The sequence below is a fragment of the Aulonocara stuartgranti genome (assembly GCF_965226115.1).
Source record: "Aulonocara stuartgranti genome assembly, chromosome: 12".
Taxonomy (NCBI): Eukaryota; Metazoa; Chordata; class Actinopteri; order Cichliformes; family Cichlidae; genus Aulonocara; species Aulonocara stuartgranti.
In genome coordinates, this window is record NC_138948.1 from 26,184,743 (window position 1) to 26,212,702 (window position 27,960).

Sequence of the window (27,960 nt, forward strand, 5' to 3'; positions counted from 1 at the left end):
TGTGCTTGCGTTACTGGGACAGAAATGGAATCACTTTGGCGGAAAGAAGCTCACTAGTTGTAGAAACTCTTGGGTATGAGATTCATGGCTACTCGAGGTGAAACGTGCGGGACCAAATAAAATGTGAATGTAGAATTCACAAAAAGCATTTTATAAAATGTGTCGCTTCCTCCAGCGAGCCAGGCAGTTGTAGTGTGCTTTTATTTTGCAGACATCGTGGCCTAACTTCTGGTAGAGGCTCACTGTGTGACGCCGCTTAACTGAGAGGCCCAGCCTATTTTGATTACGTACCAACAGGGGAGGAGGGGGCCCGCTGATGTCCTCTCTCGTGCACTCAGCCAACCCCTGCTGCTGCTGTTGTAAGGTAAAGCTGGCGGTATCCTAGTGTACCCTTGTTAAGGATCCGCCGCCGAAAGAACCCGGTTTGCAGACATCGGATCTTCCAGAAATAATTATTTTATGCGTCGGGGAGATTTCCTACCCAAATTACGCATGGAATGGTTTTGGGGGGATTGGAGTAGAAATGCAGCGCCGCACTTCCAGCCCACAACAAGAACCATGCCCAGCTTACACTGCAAGCAAATTTATGACATCCTGTTTTATCCTTTACGACTTTGATATGAGTGAATTTTACTTGGATAGTCACCAGGAGTGAAGAAAAAGAAACGCATCGCACAGAGCTGAAGGACGCTGTATTCGCCGCAGACGTTTGTGTGCCGAGAAACCTCTACGTTTAGGATTTTTTTTCTTTTTCTCTTTTTTTTTCTTTTTGATGGAGCTGGAGAACATAGTAGCCAACACTGTACTGCTAAAAGCCAGAGAGGGTAAGTTGACACAAATAGTAAGCGGGCCTGCTTTTGTCATATTTTGAGCTGTGCAGAAAAAAAAATAATCGTAAGGATGACGGCAGCCTGCAGACTGTGTGGCTCATTACGGCAGGTAAATCCTAAAGATGCAACAGAAAAAAAATCGGGAGGGGGTGCTGTGCAGACAGTGCAGACAACATCAACGGAACACCGCGAAACTGCTCGTCTTGTAATCAGTGATAGACTCGAGTCATCCAAAATCCTTGCACATTTTGACAGATTGTATGCCCCCCCCCCCCCCCCATTAAATATATATATAAAAAAATATATATGTTGGGGGACGGGGGCGGCAGGGGAGGGAGGATGGGAGGGTGGTCTGCCTCCCACATCCGCTTTCGTTGTCTGTGCATATGAAAGCGGCTCTTTCGCAACGTTATGCATGCTGGAGCAAACACTGACACGGGGAATAACTCCTTTCTAGAGGGGGAATAAAATGAGCTTAGGCTGTCTGACATTTGAAAGGTGATCCGATGACGTGACTGGTGTTGAAATCTGTGTAAAGGGCCCCTGCGGAGAGACGGACTCTGCTTATCTGTGTAGAAAGAGTCAAATGTCTGAAAAGGCCAGTTGCAGCCCGACAGCACGGTCTGAAATATGAAGGCGCACGGTGTCATTAATAGTTCATTCTGAGGAAGACAGGGTTGCGCTGAGGGCACGAGGAAGGCCTGGAGGTAAACGCCGCGCACTGTGTGATGCATTGACCGTTTTGGTCGTTGGGATCATGTGGGCACTTTTATTTCAGGTTTGGGGCCTGTGGGAAGTTACAAAACAAAATTCATTAGGTTTCGCCTCATAAGCCAAAATTAGGGAGTGTTTTGGTTGTGCAGCTTTAAACAGCAAGATAAATCCTGAGAGAAATAGCCATCATTTTCCCTTATTCAGTCTGGGTGATGTCCAGAAACTTAAACAAAATGAAAACAGATTACATTTTGTCCTGAGTGTACCTGGGTCCCTTTGGGATGCCCTTTGAACTCTCCTCAGTAATCCCAAACCTGTTTTCAATCAGCAGGGTTTAAAAACCACCACTCACACTCATCCCACTTTATTGTCATGATTATTCTTTTTTGTTTTGTTTTGTTTTTTGGAACTGGTTGCAACAGTTTTCTGTCTTTCTGTAAATGCATCAAATCTTTTGCTTCAGTTTAAAATGACTCGGTGTATGTACAAGTGCAAGTGTACACAGGTCCGGTTGCAGGGAAGCTCATAGTTTGATGTGGCAAAAGCCTCTGCAGAGTTGCAAGATGACGCAGGAAAAGACTTTGGTTCTCTCGCAGCTCCTTCCACGCGTGTTACAACGTTGGCACGTTTTTAAAATAAATGGGCTTCCTGCACATAGAGCTGGAAGTGTTTCATAGGCACTAATAGAGTAATAAAATGAACCAGGATGGCGACATGCTGTCAAAATCCACACGAAGAATGCCTTCGCCCGTGGGTTGGACTGGACGTTTGTTTTATGGCAGCAGAACACGACTGGGCTGAGTGAATCAAGCTTCATGAATTAATAAGAGCAGTTAATGACCCATGACAGATCTCGCTTGTCCCAGCTGCTCCAATGGTGTGCATCTGCCCTGACTGTGTGTGCGCGTGTGTGTGGAGGAGAGAATAAGGCCTTATACAATTATTGGATGAGATGGATCTTTGAGTTAATAGCTGAAGCACGACTTTCTCAGCAGCTTGATCAATGCCTCTATAAATGTAGCTGTGTGGGACTGATTCAACAGTTGAATTGGAGTGTGCAGTGCACACACTGAACAATTTCACAGGTTGCAGTATTGGTTGTATCCTCTAATGGTCTAAATCATTAGAGGTTTTGTATTACGTGATGCAGTGCCAAAGGCTATGCACATCCATGTCTGCTGCTGTTAATGCTGCTGCTTTCTGTGCATGCATACATTTAAGCAAGGCACTGTACTGTACACACAGAGACTCATTTTAGATCATGCACTAGCAACAGCCGAGAGAATGCGAGTGGAGCAAAGTGAAGAGTGTTTTTTCCTGTTTGTTTATGCGAGCATATCTCCAGCCATGCCTGAACTGAGAGGCAAGCATCCTCTGTCTAAACTTCTCCAGCTACGGACAACAGGAAGGCCCAGTTTACACTGCAGTCTTTGGCTTGTTTATGCCAGCATCCTCACACCTCCCAGATCAGTAAAACTGTGCAAGTTGGAGAAAAGAGGAGAAATAAGAAAGCTATTGATATCCCCGGGCCAAGAGTGGCAAAACAGGCCTCGTGCCAGCCTCTGGTTGCTCTTTGACTCTTCAGTGTCAGCGATGGCTGCTCTGACGGTGCTGGTCTGGCATTTGCCGCCAAGTTTGGTGAAAGCTCATCGTCGCTTATGAGTATTCAGAGATAATTTTGAGATTAGTAATTAGCTGGAAGATTGGAAACACTTTAGAAATGGAGGATTTCTAATCAAAAGAGTGCTCCGTTTAATCACAGTAAAAAACCTAACTTGATTTCCACAAGAAGAATTTTTTTTCTTTTTTTTAAAGAGAGGGGCTCTGACCATATTGGACCATTTTGTTAAGTGACCGCTGTCTTACATAAAGCTCAGTGGTATAATACGCTATCAGTTTGATGCAGCCCATAAGCTATTTAATCAAATTGATTGTTACATAACAAACTGAGTGGGCTACTGCCATCCGAGCTCCATCTTCCTGTAGAGCTCCTCTCCGGTCTCTGCGGAAGATACTTTATGGATGATGAGTATGCGGTGAAATGAAACACTTCGATGGTCATCTGAGTATCATCTGACAGCGACAGCACTGCTTACTGTGTCAGAGCAGCAGGGGGAAACGCTGGTGCGCTGGCCTTAAAAGCTGTGATGTCTGTGTGAGTTTGTCAGCTGAGGAAATTGGGGCTTTACAACAGATCAAAAAGATCAAAGGCACTTAGGCCTGACAGGGCTCTTTGTTTCAGTGGGATCTGTTACACTGTGGCCTTTAATGTTATACATATAGCTGACATACAGTCAGAGCGAGCGAGCAGGTATAATATCAGAACATACTGTAGACTTATGTGTGCGATAGCCGATGAGGGGTGTGGGGCAAATTCCTTTGTTTAAATGTAACCTGAACTTAGCCACTGTGACGCGAGCAGCATCGGTGCAGTAGACCCTTTGCTTATTGTGTGTGTGTGTGTTCACAAGCCTCTGTCTGCCTGCCTCCCCATTCACAACTCTTGCTGGCAGCAGTCGCAGATTCCAAGCCAGGCGAGTGAACGTCATCGGTTGTTTAAGTGAATGAGAGCAGGGGAAAAACTGCATTGCTGCATCCAGATGCCTTTCTTGAATTGTGGTAACAGAGCCCGGGCATTTAGTTTGGGCGACTAGACAGAATTCCACTCCGCTGCCTGTGGGCTTTCTCATTCGAGCTGCAGCGTTTTTTTGAATGTTGTAGTTACATAAGTAAAACTCCCGTTATATAAAAAATAAAAGCAGCTGAGGTGCTGTGGACGACTAAAAGTGATAGAAATACAGCAGGCGAGGATTTATTATTTAATCATCACTGAACTGAATTCTCAGTAAGCCTCCTTTCTGTAGCCTCTTAATTGAACTGGTAAATGTTTTGTATTGTTATGAAGTTACCATTGGTAATAACTGAGGAACAGCTACTACGTAAACCCAGAGAAACTACAGCTGAAATATGAAGAAAAACTCATTTCTTTACCGACCCAACTGCAGTAAAAACAAGCCCCAGTTTTTCCACGACATTACTTGACTTTTACAATAAATTCATGTGTGATCTCATGCATGCTGTGGTGCAAGTTCATGCTGGTTGCATAGAAAAGGGGACAGTCTATCACCATCTGAGACAAGACAGCGAAGTAATACCATGGAAAACTTTTACAGTCCAGTTTCAGCTTAGTCACTAGGTAGATTGTCATCTTTTTACTGAGTTACTTTGTTGTGGTTAAATAGGCGATGGCATGTTTTATTGCAAAGGTTATGAACATGATAATAGTGCAAGCAATTGCACAGTTTCAGGTTACTGGTAACTTTTCGAAACATTACCCAAACGAGGTGTATGTACATATGCAAACGCACATTAAACACGGCTAGTAAGCGCTTGTCATTCTGCTGAGACGGCTTCCTCGCATAACTAAAACAGGTTATTATAGTAGTGAGAGGGCAGCCATTGAGGGCAGCATAGGGGTGCAGTGGTTAGCAATGTCACCTCTCTCCAAGACAGGTTCTGGTTTGAAACTGTCAGCCAGCTGGGAGCTTTCCGTGTGGAGTTTACATGTTCTCCCATATGCCTGTGTGGGTTCTCCGGGTACTCTGGCTTCCTCCCGCTGTTGAGAGACACGCTTGTTAGGTTAACAGGCCATTCTCAATTGGCTGCAGGTGTGGATGTGAGAGAGTGTGTTGTCGTTTGTCGGTGTTAGGCCTGTGATGGACTGGTGTGTGATTGTGGTGTACTGTGCCTCTTGCCCAGTGTCAGCTGGGATAGGCTCCAGCCCCCTCCCACGACCCTACTTTGATAAGCAGGTTAAAATAGATCATGCTTGTGCATAAGTGAGTAGACAAACATGATTCACCTCAAATTTTCTAGATTTCACGTGTGAAAACAGCTTTACTGAGTAGATTGCGAAACAAAACTTCCTGAAGAGTGTTACCAGATGTGCTGATGTTATTTTTCAACCTAAGTATAAAAAAAGTCCCTTGTCAAAAATGTAAATGTTTGAAACGTTTTTGTAAGGAAGTATAACCATGAAAAACAACATAACAAAAAAGCAGTTCATTGGAATGTACTGTTTTCATTCCTAGATAGTACACAGTTAAATTTGGGTTGGACAAAATTTGGATATTTACAACTGTAATTCGAATGGACGTCTGTCAGAGGACCTCCTTTTTTACACAGTACCTAATTATACATGACTTATTACAAAGCAAACACAGTCACAAATACATCATAGTTAAAGTTAGTAATACCTTTTCTTTTTTCTTAGTGTTTCAGCTGTACATTTACTGTATTTACCTACTGATCATCAGTGGTAATTACCCTAGAATACACTAGAATTTACCGTATAATTGCCAGTATAACTGCCTACTGGTCAGTGTCCGGCAGCCTCGCCTCTGTCAGTGCACCCCAAGGTGGCTGTGGCTACACTGTAGCTTGCCATCACCAGTGTGTGAGTGTGTGAATGGGTGGATGATTGTGTAAAGCGCTTTGGGGTCCTTAGGACCACAACAGACCATTTACAATTATCAGCTATTTACATAATTATTTAATCTTTTGTGACATTTTTAGGCAAACACCAAAAAATTGCTTCTTTTTATTTAGATTTACTCAATGAATCTACAAAAAGAAACATTAGAACAATCGTCTTAACTAAACCAAAAATAAGCATTTACAGCGTGTGTAGATAGATATAGAATAGAAAAGAATAGAATAGCCACTTAAGTGTCATCCAGTTTAGTGCACATCACAACGAAATTTCTGTGCATTTACTCACCGTCAGACTGTACAATATAAATCTAAAGGTATAAAAAAGGAATCTAGGATATGTACACGTAAGAATATAAGAGACATTTGTGTGTATTCACTGCTTTTAGAAAAAAAACTGTTGTATATATTAGGAAAAATGACTATATTGCATAGTAATAATAGCAGCAGAAAAATATAGTGTAAATTACCATTCCAGGTATGAAATTGCATTGCCCTAAATATACAGTCGCTGATTATTTTGATTATTAACTCAACATGGCTGTGTCTTAAATATCTGGAAGTCTCCAAAAGTTTGTCCGAGTCCCGGATTCAGCCTGCACTAAGCTCTGATTGGAGCATATTGCGTTTGAAACCAGCCCTACACATTTTTTATGTTTTTTTGCTGCAGTTGTTCTTTTAAGAAGACATTTTATTTCTACATAGATTACTGGCTGATAAGAACTGATTAGTCATTGCTGCTAGGAGAGTTACAGTTAGCCTATTGTCTTTGCAAGAGATTTACAGAGGGTTGTGTGTGTGGGAGAGGAGGTTGGAGGGATGTCGGGGGCGGGTGCTTCAGCGTTCCATAGAACAGCAAACCTAAGCAAGTCCAGCTGCTGTCGTTACAACTTGCAAAATGTAGTGAAATGAGCTGCACCCTCCACTATCAAATGCACAACACTGATCTTTGTTGTTTGCACCTGCCAGCTAATGGTAATCTGAGTATGAGCACTATATTGCAGACTCTGTAGTCTCTGTTACGCACTTCCTGCCCCGTTTTCATATAAACAAAAACATTTGCCTGGAGTGCTCCTCTCTCAGGACCTGTCTGAAAGGACGGAACCGAGGAATAAAACTGTCTCTACTCCAATAAGAGTAGAGACTCTTATTGGAGGGAAACCAGCGTCTCATTTCCTCATCGGGTCCTCCTGACAGGAAAGAAGTAAAAGATTTTTTTTTAAAAGAGGACCTGAAAAGAATATATTGCGTATACATGCAGGACTGTTTATGGTGTTATTAACAAAAGGTGATTCATTTGAATACGACATGGATGGGACCACACTGGCAATGCCCGACTATCCCATTGAATCTCATCATGTGTTTTCTGGAAGTGAGATCACTGCTAATGTTGTTAAAAGTATATTACAGATAGCTTGAAAAAATTCTCGGTCCTCATAAGATGGAGCCTGCTGACTCTAGTTATTCTTTAGTGCCGTGCCAGGCTGGGAATCGTGATTTTTTGAGCTCTTTGAAATCTTTCGAAAACTTTTTGTTGCCCTCCAGGTGTGCAGATTTGAACCCATGAAAGCCTGAACCACAAGACAATTGTTTAAATTGAGTATTAACTAAACCATATGACAATATTTTAAAAGTAATTAAATATCCATTTGCATATGTGTGTGATCATGTATAAGTTGTATAGTTTTAATGTTTTATTTGGGAACAGAATGGTGTGTATGTGTAAGTTTGGTGATGGAGTTTTTATTATGAATGAATGATGAATTTTTATGAATTATTATGTCTATTTTTATGCTTAAGGACAACAGATGGAAATTAGCCCTTGGCTATAATCTGGTATGTTTACATTCATGTAATTTTTTTTTTTACATTTATGTTCATTAACATGCACTGTCCTAAATAAATAAATAAATATATGAGTCTTAATTTATACAATATTTGCTACATCCAGCATATTAATATAATTATTTTGTAATTTATTACTTTAAAATGCATTGCTCAGTTTATCCAGGTTTTTCCAAGGGGTGAAAATCACACTGATGATGTAGTCACAACAACTCACAAAACCTCATGTGTCAAATATGATACATTAGGTATTTTAAAGGAGCAATTTTTCATTTGTTTTTTTCATTTTCATTTGTCTGTAAATTCCCAGACATACCCACAGTTAGATCGCTGTTAGCCTGGCAGAGCTGCTTGCATGGCATGTCTTCATTTACATTTGGGGTATTATATATGACCCTGCATGTACAGTTCACGCCATTTCAATTAATATTATTGGAACGTTTTTGCTGTTTAAGTTTGTTTTTTGTAAATTCAAGGATAGGGGTTCCTTTATTGGCTCTTCATTCTCTAACAGCAGTTTTGCACTGAGATTATAAAGCAAAGACGAAGCAGAGATACCCATATCTCCACCGACAACACGCCACAAGGCTCGCTGTGTTTTGAGTAGGAGTGTGACTCATTTTTTCTTGAGTAGAAAAAAATTCAGCTCTCTGGCTCCTACTATCTCTATTGTTATTGCTGCCTCTACCCACACATACAGTATACGTAACTCAGCTGGATGCAACAAGTTCACGCCTGTTCTCCAGGGGTTGTCGAGTGGAATTCTGGGAAATACCGGAGATGATTTTCTAAAGTAAAAGTAGACTCGGTAAGCCGAGTGAAAGTGGATGGAGGAAAAAATTTGAATTTTAAGCGCTTGTCATTAAAGTACTCCAGGAATGCAGTCAGAAGCCTCTCAGACACACAGGTGATTACTTAAGTACTGTTTCATCGTGTCTCCATGTGCTTCCTGCGCTCTGCACTGCTGCCATATTGCTTTAATGGAACAGCTGATGAATTTTTGATGTGCATTAATCCAATAATCTATACAGTAACTTCTGAACCTTTCTCTCTGATATCTCCTGCTGGATGAAGAGCTAAATGCCAGACTGTATACGTCAATGCAAACACACTCAGAACCTACATGATGTTAAATGAGGCTGTTTATTTCCTTTAATGTCAGGACAACTAAACATAAAGAAGAAATGAGGGATCTTTTATGTTTGAGGAAATACACAACTGTAAAAAAGTGCTGATCCAGCCTTCGGATCCAAACAAAATTGGGGAAAAAAAGGCACAGGGATTTATTAAAACATGTTTTTGGATGTCGGTGAGGATGTTGAGGTCGATCATGACTGATCCATGTTTTTACTGCATTGGCAGCATGTTTGAAATTATTGACATGCTGAAGCTGTTGCCAATCAGATGCTTTCCAGATGGGAGTGCATGATAGATCAAAATCTAACAGTACTGTTCTACATTCGTAATCTAATCAATTTTGACAAAATCTCCAAATGCAACTCCAAACCATGACAGAGCCTCCACTGTGTTTTACGGATGGCTGCAGAGACTCACTGATCAATGTCTCTGAACAGCAGATGGATCTGTGCTAACACTTCTTTCTTGACTTGTCCAGTTTCTTTATAATTTTTAAGGACACACGGCACACCATGCCAGGTTTCCCACTAGTAGCCTTTTAGGAATCAGTTTGTTGGTGTCAAAATAGTATTTTGGCATTTTTCCCAGATTAAATTAAAGACATGGGAGCAAATGATGTGTGTATAGGCTGCTAGTAAGAAAGTGACTGCAATTTAAAACTGGTTCTTTGCAAAGTTGTCTGTTATGTGTGGACACAAGGACACAACACTGGTTCGTCCCTTGAGTTAGTTGCCTTTATTATGCTTGAATGATTCATAGGTCAGTGGCTTAACAAACAAACAAAAATGGTCAGGTAGAAGGACTGGAGTGAAAAGGCATCCAGTGTCCAATGAAAGCCTGGAGAACTATTGCTCAAGACCACTTTAAAAAACAATACAAAACAATCTGGCTGCATGGCAGCAAAATATTAAGAAATGAGGTGTGGCTTTGTATTTATACATAACATATTGTTATTTATAGGAACCTATGACACGGGGATTCTTTAGAGTGCATTAGAGTAAAATCAGCTAATTTATTTGTATATTTGTAAAAACATAAATCTTGAGTAAAGCTCCAGAGAGTTATAAATGAGGTTGAAAGAGTTCATTAAGGAGTTTGGCTCATTTAAGGCCAAAGCAGATTTTAAAGACTTTTTTTTTTTTTTTCAATCGAGGCATGTTTTCGTGGCAGGACATCACAGGAGCAGGACAAGGAACAAATATCTTTATGAAGAGACTGTGTGTTTCATGCAGAAGGAAAGAAAGCACCCACCCAGTAATGTCAGTCCACGGTGCCCCATGAGTTCTATCTCACTGATGAGTCGGCTCTGTGCCTTTCAAGCACTTTCCTCAGTGTTTGCTCACTTAACTGCTGATTTTCACTCTGAATAAACTAAAAATCATTCCTCGTAGAGATGTAGGACTGTATCGCGACACTGTTCACACTACCAAAACATTTATCGAGGTAAACAGATGCTATAATACCTCGTCAGAGCACAGGAGCATCCTGTTACGGCTAGCTTCATGTGGACTATGCTCTGTCCTCTTGGATCTTTATGGATGAGCAAACAGCAAGTATTACCCAGCGTGCCCTGCGCTGTGTGTGGTCCTTTGATCGGACAGCACGGTGGGTTATATAATTTCAGGGTTTTTTCGTGCTCCCCCCCGTCACATTCCATACTTTATATATTTATAGAACAGGAAACTTGTGGCACCTGACTGTTCCCAGACAGGATATGTACCCTGCCTTCTGCTGCGCTTGTCAGATTTCTGTCCTTGCATGCAAGTTTTGACACTGAGTGTCTTCCTACACCGTGGCTGTTTTGCTCGTGAACACATGAACTTTAACAGGCGCCGCTTCTCTAGTGACAACTGCCACAGCGCCCTAGCTCTGAGGTCATGGACTGGTTTGACCACCTCAGTTTGTATTAACACATTGCTGCTGCCCTTGGGCTGGTCTCTATTAATAGCAGTAATGTTTACAAGGACATAAAGACGGGGAAATGGGCAGTGTTGTGTGTGTGTTTTTTTCCCCTCAACTCTTTGTGCAAAAGTAGCTGTTGGCAAAAGGTTAAACCTGGAATTTATGTCTCAATCTTAAACGCGTGTCGAATGCAGCTACTTCCTTAGGTCAAGCTAGATTTGGTTGTTGTTTTCAGCACACAGCTCGCTAGGTTGTTGGGACACAGCTGAATAGAACGCCAATACTGTTGCTGATAAGATCTCTGTTTTATTGTCTATGACTGATTTTGAGTTTATGACCCCTCATTAAGCGGTTCAACATGTGACCCTCACAGCAGCCAAAAGAAGCCGAGTGTGTTGCCAGGTAAAAAGGTGCACGTCATCAATGTTTGCTTCGAGCATTTCAGCAGATGTTACAGGCGGACCATCCAGTTGTTATTATTGTGATATATGTGGACACGGGAGCTCATTTAGGATGGTAATAAGAACAGAGGCACCGACATGACATCATGGTGGAACAGACCAACAAAGACCGTCTTCCTGCTATAGTCCACCCCTGCTGCTCAGGTCTGGGCAGTGTTTCCCCTGCCTTCCTGTGGCATACACACACACACACACACACACACACACACACACACACACACACTTTTAATATGTGGATTAAAGCTTCAATAATGAGTCTTTCACATCTTGTTTTGGTTTGCTTTCAGTGCTGCTGGCTTGACCTGATAGGCATGCGCATGCATATATGCTTATATTTTTAATAAACTGGTATGCAGTGTAGTACCTTAAACCTTTATTTACGTCTACATTCCTGTTTATACTGCATATATAGGAGCAACATTCACACAAAAGCAGTGTGCCAAGGTATGTTTTTTGTTCTCTTTGCTCCTCTTCTGTCTTTGCAGCAGATAGATATCTAGTACGATTTAATCACATTTCCCGTGATAAAGCAAACCCATATATTGCTACGAATCACTTTACAGCGCCCGAAGAAGCACAAAGAGGATGTTTTGCAAATGCAAAGCTCCCGTCTTCCTTCAATAATATGCTTGCTGGGTGTTTACCACTTGTGTTTTGCATGCACAAGACCATTGGCCCTTACCTGGAGCTCTCATGCAAATAAATCCCGATCACCGAACGGTTGGATGTGCCGGGAGGGATGGACCGAGGGGAACAAAGGCATTTGCATCATAGTCTGGTGCTGGTCGGCCACAATGTATTTGTAACTCGCTGACCACCACAGTATGACTCAACCGCGAGGCCGACATTTAACAGATCAGACAAAGGAGGTGATGTGGGAATAAGCGAGAGTTAGATAATCAGAAAGGGATAGTGAGTTGTTTGTGAACAAAGAGGGTCAGTGCAGCCAGGAGATGAGAGTGAAGAGTCACTGAAACCTACTCAAATCTTGCACACTTTTTTACACAGTGTAGGTGTAGAAAATAGCACATATTCAGAACGCTCGGCTCTGCTCACGCTCGTGCTCTTAACATCACATTCTGTTGCAGATGTTATTGCATATATGCCAGATGCACAGTGTGACAGTCAGGATGTGGTTTCAGCTGGTTGTCCACAGCACATCTAGCTTCATGTTTGGAGTGAGATTGTAAGTGGAGGTGTTCGAGACCTCGGAGATTATGTGTGTGCACGTGTGTGTGTGTGTGTGTCAGGCACTAGATGTTAATGGCTTGGGTTCTTTTGAGTGTCAGCACTTTGTGCGTATAACCTCAAATCTAAGCAGGGTTGTTTTCGAAGGTGTGGATGGATGGGGCCTGCAGGATTGCCACGAGTTGATTAAATTGAGCATGAGGACAACACTAGAGAGAGGTCACAGTAGTGACATTGTGCGTGCACACACACACACACACACACACACACAGATGTTTGGGGTTCGGGTAACCCCCTGGTGTTACGCCAGACGGTTGACGTTTTGTCTCTGACCTTCTTTTTGCTTTACTTGACATGCCTTGATGATGTCAGAGCTCCTAAACATGAGCATAAATAAAGGGTGGCGACCACACTGCCCACATGGAACAAATTAGACGGACAAGTTCCTGTGTGCAGCAAATCCACGCCACAGCACATATTTCAGCTCGTGTGTAACTGACAGACCACATAAGAGTGAGAACGCTTTAATAGCGAAAGAAATAAACAGACAGCCGTGAACAAGATGGTTTATGGAGGATATTTACGAGGATATTCATACTTTTAAGAGCCAAGTTTTGTTAAACAGGAACCTAGAGTTACAAATCTGGACGTAAAACGAAACATGTGAATGTTTTTCTCTTCTTCAAAACATGATTTCAAAAAGTTAGCACTTGCTTTCATCTTTGTATATCTAATACTGTTGTAAACTTTCCTCAAATCCTGCCAGAACATTTCGTAAAGCCGTGTAACAGCAACGTGTCAGACAATTTTTTTAACCTCTGTTAGGCTGTGCTTTCTTGAGCCCACAGACAAAAGAAGCCAAAGGGCACTAAGGCTAAACAGAACTTTATTTGTTGTTACATTCAGATGAGGAATAATTGATTCGTTGTATTTGCATGTTTGTGGGAGTGTTTGGGTGTGCTCTGTGTTCTGGTCTTTGCACCACATGGGCCTCGAATGTTACAGTGGGACGAATTATAAATATGCTTTCGAGCAGCTTTATTTGCAGTGATGAATGAGAGAAATCGAGGGGTTATAAAAATAACATGAACAGCGTGACAAGAGACCACACGTAGAAAAGCCCAAAAAGGAGGCAAACCACTAATCTATAGCACTGTTCTATTTTTATGGCCAAGGAGCTGTAGACGTCCTTAAAAAAAAGTCCTAAAACAAAAGGGGGTTGATAGACTTGAAACAGCAAATGAGGTCAGTGATTGGCTGGCAGCAAACTTGGTGACAGTGATGTGGTGATGACAGGAAATCTTCAGCAGTGTGTCAGAAGAAAAGGGAAAAAGATACTGGATCACAGGGAAACAGCAGAAGAGCAGAAGATGATGCCAGGAGTTCCAAAAAGCAGGAAAGGGGGGAGGCGGGGAGGGAGAAAGAATGAAAAATAAATAGGCTTGGAGAGCAATGAGAGGCAAAGAAAACAGGACACAGAAAGAAAAAGAAGGAACTGCATTATTTGTGGTTGTCTCAGCATTGTGTAGAAGTTGAATGCCTGGGTGGAGCACCCATGTTTGGTACAATTATTTGACATGGCGTTGACCCTTCACAGGAAATTTATGCCATTTGGCTGGACGCTTGTATCCACAAATGCCTCACACTAGCACAAGTGCATACATTTTTAGCATGGCGTCCCTCCCATGGGGAATGACCTTCTTCATTCGCTGTATTCTTTTGCCTTTTTGGCAGATGTCATGTTTTCATTAAAGGAGATTCAAAAACTGGAGCACACAGCAACACACTGTATTTTTGTGTGGGGAGCATAAGTTTACATATGAGCTGTTTACAGAAGCGATCAAATAAGGAAGTGCGCCTGTTTATAGCATAGTTTCGTCTACAGTAATGTTAATGAGGCGCAGGTGCTCGAAGTTAATGATTGTCTTTGGGGATATTTTTATTCGGGTTATTAATACATTCATGCTTCGTGTTTGTCTTTGGTGATACGAGTATCATTCTGAATACCGTATGTGAGCTTTGCTGACGTAGGGTCCCTTATCTTTAACACCCCTCCTCCTAAAAAGAAAAATACTGCAGTTCTAATAAGAGTCAGTACAACCCTGTAAAACTTTTTATGACTCAAATATGTAAGAAGTGGATTGAAATACTTTTGTATACTTTGCTGTGAAATCATCTGTTCAAAAATGTTATGTCAGCTTGTAATGATGGAAATGATCTCTAATTAAATCCCTTTGTGCCTGTATAATGTATGGTTATGGCTGGCTGTTGCAATGTAATCCTGAAAGTATGACACACGAGGGTCATACTTGGTAAGTGAATAATAAGCATAAGTGTGTAAAATGAGGCTTTTGTACTATGTGGGCAAAATAACCCGTACCATGCAAAAGTCTTGAGCCACCCCTCATTTCTTCATATTTTGTTGTCATTTTTTAAAAACTGGAAACTGGTCTTAAGCAATAGTTCTCCAGGCTTTCTGAAGGTCTTTCAAAGTGTTTCTTTCAACATGGGCTGCTTTGTTAATCATTTTTAGTCCAGTCTTTGAGCCTGATCATTTTTCTTAAGCCACTTAACACTGACCTATGAATCATTCATGCTGTAAAATTGTACCTGTTGTCCATACACACAACAGACAATTTAGCAAAGAACAAATCTGGAATTGAGTCTTTAGACTCTTTGTTATCAGCAGCCTGTCACAAAAACATATAATTTGTTCCCATTTCTTTAGTTCAATATGTGAAAAGTAAGTAAATTAAGTAAATACGTTTTTGTTTTGTTTTTTAAATATTCATAGAGCACATTTTAAGATAAATGTCACAAAGAGCTTCACAACAAAAAATAGTTAAAAGTTATGAAAGGTTACACAGTCTGACAGGCATAAAATTTTCCACCAACAAAGTGGTTCCCAAAAACCTATGAGCTCAAAACTTCATATCTCAGCATGTTGTGCAGAGTGTCCTTAAAAACCTGAGGAAACCAGACAAGCGGAGGGGGAAAAAGTAGCAGGCCTACGTGGAGAGTATCTGAAAGTCATGTGAAAAATTTGAGTAGACCTCATACAGGACCCGAGAGATGTATGTTGTCCCTCAGTTGATCCATCTTAAGGGAAAGAAGAATGGTACAGTAATTATATGCTGTGTTTCCATATATATTTGCAAATGTTTCAGCAGATGACTGCATCTATTTCCTGTTTTCCCAGCAAAATGGAAAAGAACTGAGGCGTGGATTAAGACTTTTGCGCACTAATATAGAGCAGAACATCCATTCTGGGTGCACGATATTTCAGTATCAGACATTGTAGCACACTTTTATGATCTTGCAGAGAGAGTGACAAAAACATGAATGAATGTATTCATGTATAAGATAATGTATTTGCTGTTAGATTAAATATTACATATAGTAAATATAGAGTAAACATTTCCTTAGTCAGTGATGTATGTATGTATGCATGTTCTGTCTATACCAACATTCATGTGTAACGTAATTCAGCAGTCAGCACTAAGTCTGCTATGGTTCACTTGTTTGACCGTTGGCTTACTTTATCTTAGTCAGTTTATGGCTTTCTGGGGAAGAAAGTTTCCCAGCTATGGTCTAATATCACACCAAAACATGCTAATTTGAGACTAATCTTCCCCTTGTTGAGTGCAATTTAATTTTCTTGGCAAGTAAATTATATAATATTACAAAGGCAACAGTGAGACGCAAAACAGACTGCAGAGCAGGAGGAAAGGATGAGACAGTAATGCAGCAGGATTGATGGGAAAACTGCTAAAAGCTTTCACTCAGAGCCTCCACAATGACGTAGGGCCTCTCGCATTCCTGGGTTATTACTTAAAGATGTCTGCTTGTCATTGCTCTCAATGCCTCTCACATTGGGTGAGCTGCTTGCAGCAAATTTCCACTGCACAGAGCGGTTAAAGGAAATCCCTGTCATTTCATTAGAGCAGTCGTAACATATTAAAAAAAATAACTTTGAGACGAACATGGTGTAAGGGCAAAGCAGGCTGTGGTAGAAGTACGAGGTTAAAAGTTGCGTTTAATCGCATCTGGTGGATACTGTGAGAAAACGCCAAAGGTGATTTAGACATGGCTTTGATGAATAATGGGAAAGCGGTCAAAGTTAAGAGGCAAAATAATCAGCTCCGTCGATGACTGCACAGTAAAATTTCTTCAGAAATCTAAGTAGGCGATGTAGATCTAAGTGGTTTTTGTTCGTGATGGTGTTACGTAGCTGCAGGAAGCTGATGCATGATTATTCAGTGCAGTGGAATCCAGTCTGGGTTCTGATGGGAACTGAGCCGGTCAGAATGGGCTTTCTGTCTGTGTGGACACAAAAACACACACACTCATATTAAACACACACACACACTGTTCCACTTCCAGTGAAGCCACTCACATGAAAAGTGAGCAAGAAAGTCAGTGGAGAGAGGAGAGCGTTACGGAGGAAGTGAGACGTAATCTATGAATTATATATACACACTGAGACTATGATTTCATTCAGGGGAGAGCCCACACACAACCCCCCTCTCTTTTAGCCATTGGGCCTTCATTTTCTCCTCACTGACGAAAATAAATGTGGACAACTTTATTAATTTCTTTCAGTTGAACATTTTTACCTCTTGTTTTACCTGTCACCACAGGTGGAGGAGGGAAAAGGAAAGGAAGGAGCAAAAAATGGAAGGAGATCCTTCGTTTTCCCCATATAAGCCAGTGTACTGAACTGGGAAACAGCATCGGTACGTGTTTGTGCACTTCCTTCATCTAAAGAGAGTGTGTTTGACTGTTTGTTGGAAAGGCTGCGATTTAAAGTCTGTGTTCATTTTATGTTTTTTTTTTGTTTGTTTGTTTGTTTTTCTTTTGCAGACAGGGAATATTTCAGCATCTGTGAGAAACAGCCTATCGGACGACTTCTCTTCCGTCTTTTCTGCGAGACCAGACCGAAACTCCAGCGATGCATCCAGCTGCTGGATGCGATGGTAAACATGCACGCACACACGACTTACATCGACCCCTTTTTTATATTTGCATTAAAAATATCATATTTTTTTTTAAAACTAAGGAATAGAAAAGTCAACCATCAACTCCTTGTGACAGATCACACCAACCTTCAACCAGTGATTGTAACTGAACCTTATCGCAACAGGATTTTAGTCTGACGTGTACTTTTGTTGTTTTTGTCATCTTACCGCTGCACAGAGTGTCTTTGAAACACAATTTAAAGCTTTGACTTACACATCCAGTGTCATTGCATTGATACAGTTGAATTCCAACACTAGGATCCCACCTAGAAATATTTTTTTATACCCTTTTTTAAAATGTTAAGCATTAATACTGATAAACTCCACACAGAAAGGCTCCAGCTAGTTGGCAGGTTTGAACCCACAAGCACCTTGCTCGTGTAGCAGCAGTGCTTCCCCAGATCATAACACTGCTCCCTACAGGGTAGTATGGTAGGCACTAGGCATTATGGGTTCATCTCATCGTGATTTGCCCATCACATTGAATCATTCATCAGACCGTGTGACCTTTTTCCGTTACTCCGATCTTTCTGTCTGTTTAGCCTCACTCATAAGTGGTTTTCTTTAGGCTACACAGTTGTTTAGTTCAGTGGAAATACTTTTACTTTTACAGTCAGAAATAGCTGTGATTTTTGCTTTTGATTTGTTGTCATTTTATTTCACCAAAATTGTCATGATTTTTTTTTTTTTTTGACCACATTTCTTTCTATGAGATGATGGTTCACCAAGTTTTAATGAAACTTATTAAAACAGTTTTAATAGTTACAGTTGTTAGTTGTTTTTTTTTTGCTAGATGCAGACCAATAATTTAGCCCTTCTGAGACAGTGTAACGTCTTTACCATGACCATGGAATACCATGTCTTCCAACAAGGCTGTTTAAGGAATGAGAAGCTACCCACTACAGCAGTTAGGGTTAAACAGCCTGTAGCCAGCTGAAACACATTGGCAACTGTAGTTGTCCAATGGAGGGCTCTTACTTATTTGCCTAGTTAAATCCAAGTTTTGTTTGGTTGTTTTTTTCCCAGGCAGAAGCACGCATCATGACACCTACAGAGGATGTTAATAATGATTTTGGTGTTTGAGTTTTCTAGGAGTGGAGTGCTTACTAGAGGGATTCTCAAACAGCAAGTTTTAAACTTTTCAAAAGTGTGAATTTGCACAGAACTGAATAAACAGCATAATGTGAAATGTTAGTGTGCTACGTTATTTCATGAAATTACATTTGAATAATCCACTCCGGCCCTTAAAAGTCAGTCTTGTGGAAGCTCATATTAGAGTAGAATAAGAAAAGTGTCTCTGCATTTCAGATCATTTTAGATTTGACAAACTAATCAGTCACATCCTTTTCATGGGTAAAGGTAAAACAAAGTTTTCAGAAACATAAACTACAAATGCACGGATTGCAATATTGTGAAGAAAGTGTGAAGAAATCATTGAACTTTACAATATAACCCAATCCACGGTAAGCTGCAGCATCATCTTAAACTGAAACAACTGAAAGTAAAGTGCTCTGCTACTGGACAGATGTACAAATAAACAAAAATCAGATGTTGTACATTAGAGGTGGGAATCACCATACATCCCACGATACGATATTATCACAATACTTAACGCACGATATGATATTATTGCAATTTTTTAAAAAATGTTGCGATATTCAGATTCTGTACATAAAGGTAAACCTTATCAATATTCATTTTATCTAATATCAAAGTCTCACACTCAGTCTTTCTCTCATTTCATTCAGTTTTATTGTTGACAAACTGAACGGTTTGTATTACAGTCTAGTCCAACTTAACTGAATGCAACCATCTGGTACAATTATAGCTATTCTGAACTATGCAATTTATGAAAACTATGCAGCCCCTTCAGCAACTGAAGAATTTGAAAGTAAATTAAAACAAAATATAATTTTACATTAAATAAAAAAGTTTTAAACTTAATTAAAATAAAACTTGTCTTAAATTAAAATAAGTAAACTGTCATGTTTATTGCTGCCAAAAAAAAAGTTAAACACATTTGGACAGTGTCAGGATTCTTGCTCAGAAAAAGGATCAACATGCTCTGAAGTCAGAGCATGTTCCAGTCCACAAAAACTTTTTTTGTAACAAAATATCGATTTCTGCTGTCCCTGTATCGATACATTATTAGCAAACAAAATATCACGATACTACACAGTATCGATTTTTCCCCCCACCCCTATTGTACATCCACCTTTACCTGATATATTTTACCTTACCAAACAAAAGCAGGTGCAACAAAACCAATGTCAGTTGCTCATATAATTCTGTGTGTTTTTAACTTCACCAAATAACAGGAGAATGACCTTTTTCCCTTTTTCACTTGTCTCTATAATCTTCCCAGTAACTTCTTTAATCTTTTGCTCATGCTGAGGCTGCTAGCTTGTGGCTAGCTTTGAGCTCTGGATTGCTGGATAGCCATTTTTATTTTGTTAGCTTCTTTAAAATGTCCAAGCTCAGCTGGGTAAGTTTCTGTTTAGGTTTGTTAGAATTTTGTTGTGGTCCTCCTGCAGTTTACTTTGGCAAACTCTTTATAACCGCTCACAGGAAGTGGAGCTTTCACGCTAACGACATGCGGCTAACAGTGTGTACCTGACTATTTGCCTGCAACCCTGTCCACATGCTGTGTATCACCGGACATGGTCAGGAATGCTGGAAAATGTCAGATTCCACTCTCTTCCTAGAAGATCTCTATTAAACATGAAAGGATTTCAAAGGCATTATATTACATCTACTTTATAGGTGACGTTTTGAGAGAAGTAGTTTGCACTTCAACTTTATATCATCTTGTAATGACGATTTGTGCTTACAAATCGTCATTACAAGTAAATAATCACCTATAATTTTGAATTCATCTTTCAGCCCAAAAAATCAATGGTTATTTCTGGTCGCCACCCTTTATTTAATTCTTTTGCATGGAATTAAAGGCTCATCTAAAATAAAAGACTAAAAATGTTAAGTTGTACAGTTCCCTTTTATTGTAACCTGCGTGTGATCAATTATGTAATGGATAGCATGTTCTCAGATGCGAGTATCTGGAGGAAAAAAAATTGTGTTTATTGCTGGATAAATGCAGTCCTGGAAACACACTCATCAACTTTTTTAGTGTACTCACTCTGATTAGAGGGCAGGCTGCAAAAACGCCGGTGTTGCTGGGTCACATAGCAAGAGGACACAATTAAATGGAGTAGTGATTATTCAACCATCCAGATCCCCAATCTATCCAGCTTTTTGCCTCCTACCACCCCATGTCCACGTCTAGACAAAATACCTCCCACATGACACATTTAAGTCTTTATCTATCTATGCCCAGAATATCTTAGCGGACATGTGACGGGCAGAAAGGACGCATTGTTTCCCTCGCCAGCCCCTTCCAGTCCCGGCGCACCCCCGTCTCTCCACTTTTCTGCCCACTTTTAACCCCCCAGCCCTAAAAGTGACCATCACCCCCTCCATGCCACCCCCACTCTGTGTAGGGGGAAAGCACTTACACTCAAGCCAAACACGTGTTGGAGCTAATTCTACAGTCCATGTGACAAACTCAGCTTTATGAACCCCATTTGACAATTACTCAGGTCTGAGGGTGTTTACAACCAGGCAGGTGGTTGTATTACAAGTGATTAAACAACATTGCAGTCCATTGCTGGTATGAGGTTTACTAGACAGTGTTATTGTGTAATCTAGTGTGCAGTAATTAGTGTAATCTACAATTTACAGTAATTGTTGTTCTTTTATGTATGGTTTTTTTTAAACGTGTAAGCCGTGTGAAAGTATGAGCACAGCGGTTCAAAAGGAGGAGGGAGTGTTTGTGCATGTGTTTTTTCGGTGTGTGCAACTTAAGTGGTTCCAATGGTTCCTCTTACATCATGAGAAGGTGTTTGTATGTGTTGGATCTACTCTGCTTCCAAAAGGCCAAGGAGGCGTCTTCTTTCCCCTTTGGCTGAACCCCCCTCCCCCCTTTTCCTGCTCCTCCAGCAAGCGGTGGGAGTCAGACAGCTTATTTACTGTGTGTGTGTTTCTCTGAAACCTCTGATAACAAAGCCTCAGTTAATCAACACTTGGCAGCAGTCACAGCGCTCTCTCTCGTTCTCTGTGACTTTTAGTCATAATCTTACATGTTTACGTACAGTGTTGGCTTCTTCGTGTTTCATTCTGTAGTGTCTGTGATGCTGTGGTTTTTTAAAGCCAGTTTTTTCCTTAAGCTTCGAGCTCATGTGTGCTTCCGCGGTGCATATCATATATACGTTGATGTGTGTTGTAGTGGAAAGCTGGTGACGCTGGTGTGACACACTGTGACACTGCAGGACCTCAAGGAATCCCACCGTGTTTACTGTGTGGTTGCCAGGCAACACAGGGCCATGTTGGAAAAAGCCCACTAATAGAAACAGCCATGCCAGCATGCCGCATGGATGCCATGTTGCCCTCCCCCTCCCGCTTTTGAGAGGTTAAAAGTGCCGGCTTCCAAATGCGTCAGCGAGCTTTTCATGTCACTGCCCCTGCGAGAAGTCCAGTGTGTCCGCCGCGTAACGACCCAACCTGTTAGTGTCATCAGCTGCATGTGTGCAAACACGGAGCCAAGAGCAGCATATGTTTATGTGAGAGTGACAGGGAAACACAGATATACAGAGAGTGAGAGGTGTGTGTTTCTGTAACCGCACAGCAGCTGTTTCGTCTTTCAAAGGAAAAAAGCAGGAAAAATTCGAGAGACATTTGGTTTTTTGGGGGGGCTTTTTTTTTTTTCCACTATTGGAGTTATGCATCCAGTTTGAATGCCTTCTAGTCCGAGTTCTAAATCATCGTCAGTGTAATTTAAAAGGATTTTAGTAACATGTCATTTATCACAGCTGACTTTCTCTGGTTGAACGATTATAAAACACTTTAGTTGTGTTTAGTTTTTCTATTATCATCATTTCCTCCTGCACTTGTTTGAGGGGAAATTTATTTCCTTGTTTTAAACAAATCTCCTGCGCAGATTATAGATCTCGTCGATGTAAATTGGGGATTTGGGATGCTTGAGATAAAAAACCGGTTTGACTTGGCTTGACTGGAAGGGAGAAGTTATTATTTTCATTCCAATAAATTCTGTTATTCAACAACTGCAAAAGAATAGTGGGTGTCTTCCAAGTCCACTGGGACTTTGTGGTTAATAAAACATGTAGTCATGGTTTGCTGCTACAGAAAGTCAACAATCAAGCTGTTACAAATGTCAGTGAAGTAATTAATAAAAGGTCAGATTGAAAGACAGTTTCACAACACCCCATCCAATAAATCATTGCATTACTAAATACTGTCTGTTGTTGTAGATTTGAGATCTATAGAAGTCTAAAGAAATGTTTCACAATTTCACAACAAACTAAACATCATCTTTTACATCTGAACTTTGAAATTAGCCAATAATTGATCAAGTGATGTAAATGCCACTGTTTATAGTCTAGAAAATATTCATTACATAAGTTGCCTTGTTTGAAATTGGCACTGATAAATAACTACTTGACTGCAGACGATCAAGTGCACGTTAATACTTTTGTCACATCTATAAAAGTATGTAACACAAATCTATAACAGGAGTTTTGTTAACAACACTGAGTTGTTCTCTTGTTTAGGAAGACTACGAGGTAACACCTGATGAAAAAAGAAAAAGCAGAGGGTGCCAGATCATCAAGGCCTTTCTATCAGAAAATGTAAGTTTCCTCATTTGATGCATTTTAAAAATTTTCGAGCCTTCTTTTTTTTCACACTTTGCTTCAAAAGAAAACTTTGTAAGCAGACAAGCAGACGGCAGAATTAAAGTTCGCCAAGATGCCCGCATGGGTTTAGTAATCAAGTGTACGCATTAAAAAGTCAATGTATTGTTACTTCATCGTCAATTAGATCAGGCGTTTATGTTATCTCTTTAATTTGTAGTGTGTGTAATAAAGAGTGACGCATTCCTGTATGTGTGCTACTGTTTACATGTGTTGATGTAGTCACCTCAGCGTGTAGACATAGCGGAGGTTTTTGCAGACCAGTGCAGAGAGAACCTCGAGCTGAGTCCATGTAAGGAGATCTTCAGCAACTGCCGCAAGTGAGTTCCTCATTCATTCACACTCACCTGTTTGCAGGACTCTCTCTAATTTGTCTCTGCCTTGTCTCTGCATTTTCATCCCACAACGTGCGTTTTGGTAACTGATTTTTTTTTTTTTTTTTTTTTTTTTTGCGCTGCACCAGGGCTGTCCATGACTACCTGAGTGGAGCTCCATTTGCAGACTACCAGAACAGCATGTACTTTGACCGCTTTCTACAGTGGAAGATGCTGGAGAGGTTGGCTGGGTTTTGTTTGCTTATATCCATTTCTTATCTGTGAAAAAAAACCACATTGAAATTCTGAATGCAGACATTTATTAAATGTAATTTAGTAGTTGTAGTCAGGGATGTGAATGTGGGGAATAATCAGTAATCAAGATAATATGGATTACATATCATTTATTTGTAAAATGACTAGTAAAGATCACTGCCCTATAAATACAGCAAGGTTAAAATTAAAGTCGAGATAAAAGTTGATGTGTATAACGGTAAATAAGCTCACATTCATTCAGTGCTTCTTTTGTCTGATTATTTTTGGCGTGGAGTTTGACAGTTTTAAAACAAAAATTAGCCGCTGTCTGTTCTCCAGATCACGTTGTGGTAAAGATTCAGTGAGTCAAAGAAACAACCTAAAAAGAGACAAACATAGACTCCAGCGACAGGTAAATAAGGAAAAACCCAACATAAGTAAAGTCCGCATTATGCAAAGTCTGTATTGACTATAACTGTGATATTTGCAAACGAAATATCACTATTATGTTAGTAATGGACATTTGATAGTCTGGGAAATAACTGTGTCATCACCCCTCATGGACTTTGTATTTTTGCAGCAACCATTCGGAAAAAGTTGGGATCCTGTGTAAAATCTAAATAAAACTAAATTATTAGCAAATCCCATCCATAATTTATTGACAATAGAACACAGAAATTATATCAAATAATGAAAAACTCTAACTGAATGTAACTGAAAAATTATTGGCTCCTTTTGATGTTGATGTAGTTGGCACAGGGCCGTGTTCACCACTGTGTAGCACCCCCTCTTCTTTTAACAACAGCCTGTAACGTTCAGGAGTTGAGGAGAGCAGCTGCTGGACTTTTTAGAGAGGAATATTGTCTGATGAGGGAACAGCATCGTCAAAAAAAACGAACCTCTGCCTATATATACTTACTGAGAAACTGATGCTCTTTTTATACCCAATCATATTACTGGCCTGTTGCCACATCACCTAATTAGTTGCAAAATGACGTGTTGCTGCAGTAAAATTGAAAACGAGCTCCATTTTTTTCTCCATTTTAACCATCAAATAGGTTTTCTGTGTTCTGTTGTGAATAAAATATGGCTTTATCCAAATTCCAAGTGGTGGCATTCTGTTTTTATTTACATTTTGCACACAATCCCAACCTTTTGGGTTTTGGGGTTGTTATTTTTTTTTCTTTAAAGTCATTTCACAATGAATAAAATGAGACATGAATTGAATACAATGATATTGCAATAATATTGTATCTAGAACTTTCTGTGATAATCATGAAATGAAAGTCAGATGTCATGACAGCCCCAGCAACCATAATTTAAAAAGTTAAGAAGGTAAATTTTCCAGATAAGAAATGACTTGGATAGAATTACACCTCATTCTAAACAGTATAATATTTTATGCAGATAGCATGTAAATAAACAGCAGTTGGGAGTAAACAGCAGGCTTTCAGAGCAGCCTTGATTGTATCCGTGTCTGGAAAGTGAAATTATGTACAAGAGGTTCCATCATCTATACAGGAAACAGACTCAGGATGGTATTGAGTTCTGCACATAATGCCTGTCTTAATCAATACTATGAACATCTGTTAATGGGTTTTGCTGTGCCTGTGTTTTTCCAGGCAACCAATCACTAAGGACACGTTCAGACAGTACCGAGTGCTGGGAAAGGGGGGATTTGGAGAGGTGAGAGACCCGGAGATAAATTTTGATGTTGACATTAAAAGTATTGCCATTTCACAGTGAAATGTGAGATAACACGGTGTCTTTAATCCACAGGTATGTGCCTGCCAGGTTCGAGCAACGGGGAAGATGTACGCCTGCAAGAAGCTTGAGAAGAAGAGGATAAAGAAGAGGAAAGGAGAGTCCATGGCTCTCAACGAGAAGCAGATTTTAGAGAAAGTCAACAGTAGATTTGTCGTAAGTAGAAAATTAAGAGGAATAAAGTGCAGCGTTGATGCCTTGCGGCTTCTGCATGACTGTTGTCCTCAACCAGGTGAGCTTAGCGTACGCGTATGAGACCAAAGACGCCCTGTGTCTGGTGCTGACCATCATGAACGGCGGCGACCTGAAGTTTCACATCTACAACATGGGCACGCCTGGCTTCGACAAAGACAGGGTCCAGTTTTACGCTGCTCAAATCTGCTGCGGTCTCGAGCATTTGCACAGGGAATCGATCGTCTACAGGTAAATCTCACACAGTCTTAAATGCATTTTAAGGTGTAATTCAGTCAGAAGAGAAAAGCCTTTGAATGTTAATGTTTTTTAAAACATTTTGTTTAATAATGTGTGTTGTGAACTGATACTTTATGCTTTAACACACTTGCATGCTGTGTCATCTTTAGGGATTTGAAACCTGAGAATATCCTATTAGATGACAACGGTGAGTCTTGAAGTTTCAGCAGTTCTTATTCGTAAATATTGCGATGCAGCATTTTGCATGTTAAATTGCACATTTATCTTATGATAAATTACAGCCAGCTAGTTGTGCACAAAGATCCTGTCAGGTACATGTGGATAACATCAGCAGTTCTACCTTACCTCACCTCACCTCACTAACACTCTGTGTTGCAGGACACATTCGCATTTCTGACTTGGGGCTGGCTATCAAAGTGCCTGATGGAGAACTCATTAGAGGCAGAGTGGGGACAGTAGGCTACATGGGTAAGAAGCACTGTAGTCAACATTTTTAAAGGAGAAGGGTAAAATGTGCAAGTTTCATTAAGTTTCTCCCTTGGGTCTACAGCTCCGGAGGTGATAAATAACGAAAAGTACGCCATGAGTCCTGATTGGTGGGGACTGGGTTGCCTCATTTACGAGATGACCGCCGGGCGATCGCCCTTCCGCGCCCGCAAAGAGCGAGTGAAACGGGAGGAAGTGGAGAGGAGGGTGCAGGACGAAGAGGAGGAGTACAACGACAAGTTTACAGAGGACACCAAGGCCATCTGTAGAATGGTGAGGCTTGATGGAGAGATGTTTGTATAGCGAGAGATGAATGATGAACAATTGAGTGATTCATCTCTGCTTCTACTTCACCCAGCTGCTCACCAAAGACCCTAAGCAGAGGCTGGGGTGCAAGGCGGATGGAGCAGCAGGCGTCAAGGCCCACTCGTTCTTCAAAAACATCAACTTCAAGAGGATGGAGGCTGGAATGGTGGAGCCTCCCTTTGTGCCTGATGTGAGTTGTTGATATTATTCTGCACTGGAGGTTTAAATCAAACTCACTGCTAAAACCAAGTATCCTTACTGACACTCCCTGCGTCAGTAAGGACATTTTTTTTAAGTTTGTTATATCAGTGGAAATATTCAAAAATAGCCAGCATAAAAAATAAAATAAAAAATCAGAAACGGCAACCAAAATTCCATGATGATAAATTATCTATTAAGATAAACTTGTTTTCTGTTTTTCCCTTCAACCCAATCTTTTTCATGGTCATTGCCCTCTCTCAGCCTCGGGCAGTGTACTGTAAGGATGTTTTGGACATAGAGCAGTTCTCCACAGTCAAGGGAGTCAATTTGGACCAAACAGACAATGACTTCTACTCCAAATTCTCTACAGGCAGCGTTTCCATCCCGTGGCAGAATGAGGTAAGCGCGTTCATGTCATACGGCATTTTAAACGCTCAGTGCGCTTCTCGCAACTTGCTGGGAAAGCTCACACATTTTCCTCTTTCTGCTTCTTATTCTCATCTTATCCAGATGATAGAAACCGAGTGTTTCAGAGATTTGAATGTGTTTGGGCCACATGGAATGAGATCTCCAGATTTGGACTGGAACCAGCCGCCAGAGCCACCTCGACGCAGCCTGCTGGACAGGATCTTCAGGAGGCATGTAAGTGAACGGACAGGCGCATTTGGAAAGCAGGCAAAGCCAATTTCGATTAACCCACGCAAATCTATCTCTCTTTTTCTGCCGCAGCACCCAGAGGTGTCCATTTCCAACAGCCGTGTGCAGTCTTCCAGCGTAAACTCTGTGGACTCCATGTCCAACTCTGCCCCCTAGTGGCATCGTGTCTGTGTGGGCGCCCCACATACACAAAC

At 40.8% G+C, this 27,960-nt stretch overlaps 1 protein-coding gene across 3 annotated transcripts; it reads left to right on the top strand.

Moving 5' to 3' along the window:
* grk5l (G protein-coupled receptor kinase 5 like) lies at positions 1 to 27,960 on the top strand. 3 transcript variants are annotated; one of them, XM_082555851.1, is made up of 16 exons: positions 4 to 824; positions 17,209 to 17,304; positions 17,432 to 17,544; positions 23,211 to 23,288; positions 23,574 to 23,671; positions 23,815 to 23,907; positions 25,543 to 25,606; positions 25,700 to 25,840; positions 25,917 to 26,107; positions 26,266 to 26,303; positions 26,495 to 26,584; positions 26,667 to 26,875; positions 26,961 to 27,098; positions 27,371 to 27,508; positions 27,620 to 27,751; positions 27,839 to 27,960. In XM_082555851.1, the coding sequence occupies exons 1-16, from the start codon at positions 773 to 775 to the stop codon at positions 27,920 to 27,922; spliced, it is 1,755 nt and encodes a 584-aa protein (XP_082411977.1). In that variant the 5' UTR covers positions 4 to 772; the 3' UTR covers positions 27,923 to 27,960. The 3 variants fall into 3 exon arrangements, with proteins under 3 accessions (XP_082411976.1, XP_082411977.1, XP_082411978.1); XM_082555850.1 differs by having other exon boundaries at positions 1 to 824; positions 27,620 to 27,960; XM_082555852.1 differs by lacking the exons at positions 4 to 824; positions 17,209 to 17,304; positions 17,432 to 17,544 and adding an exon at positions 19,982 to 20,071.

Coding starts and splice junctions, on each gene's coding strand:
- grk5l (XM_082555850.1), top strand. CDS start 773: ATGGAGCTGGAGAACATAGTAGCCAACACTGTACTGCTAAAAGCCAGA. Junction 25,841..25,916: donor AAGTCAACAGTAGATTTGTC/GTAAGTAGAAAA, acceptor GTCCTCAACCAG/GTGAGCTTAGCGTACGCGTA. Junction 27,509..27,619: donor CCATCCCGTGGCAGAATGAG/GTAAGCGCGTTC, acceptor CATCTTATCCAG/ATGATAGAAACCGAGTGTTT.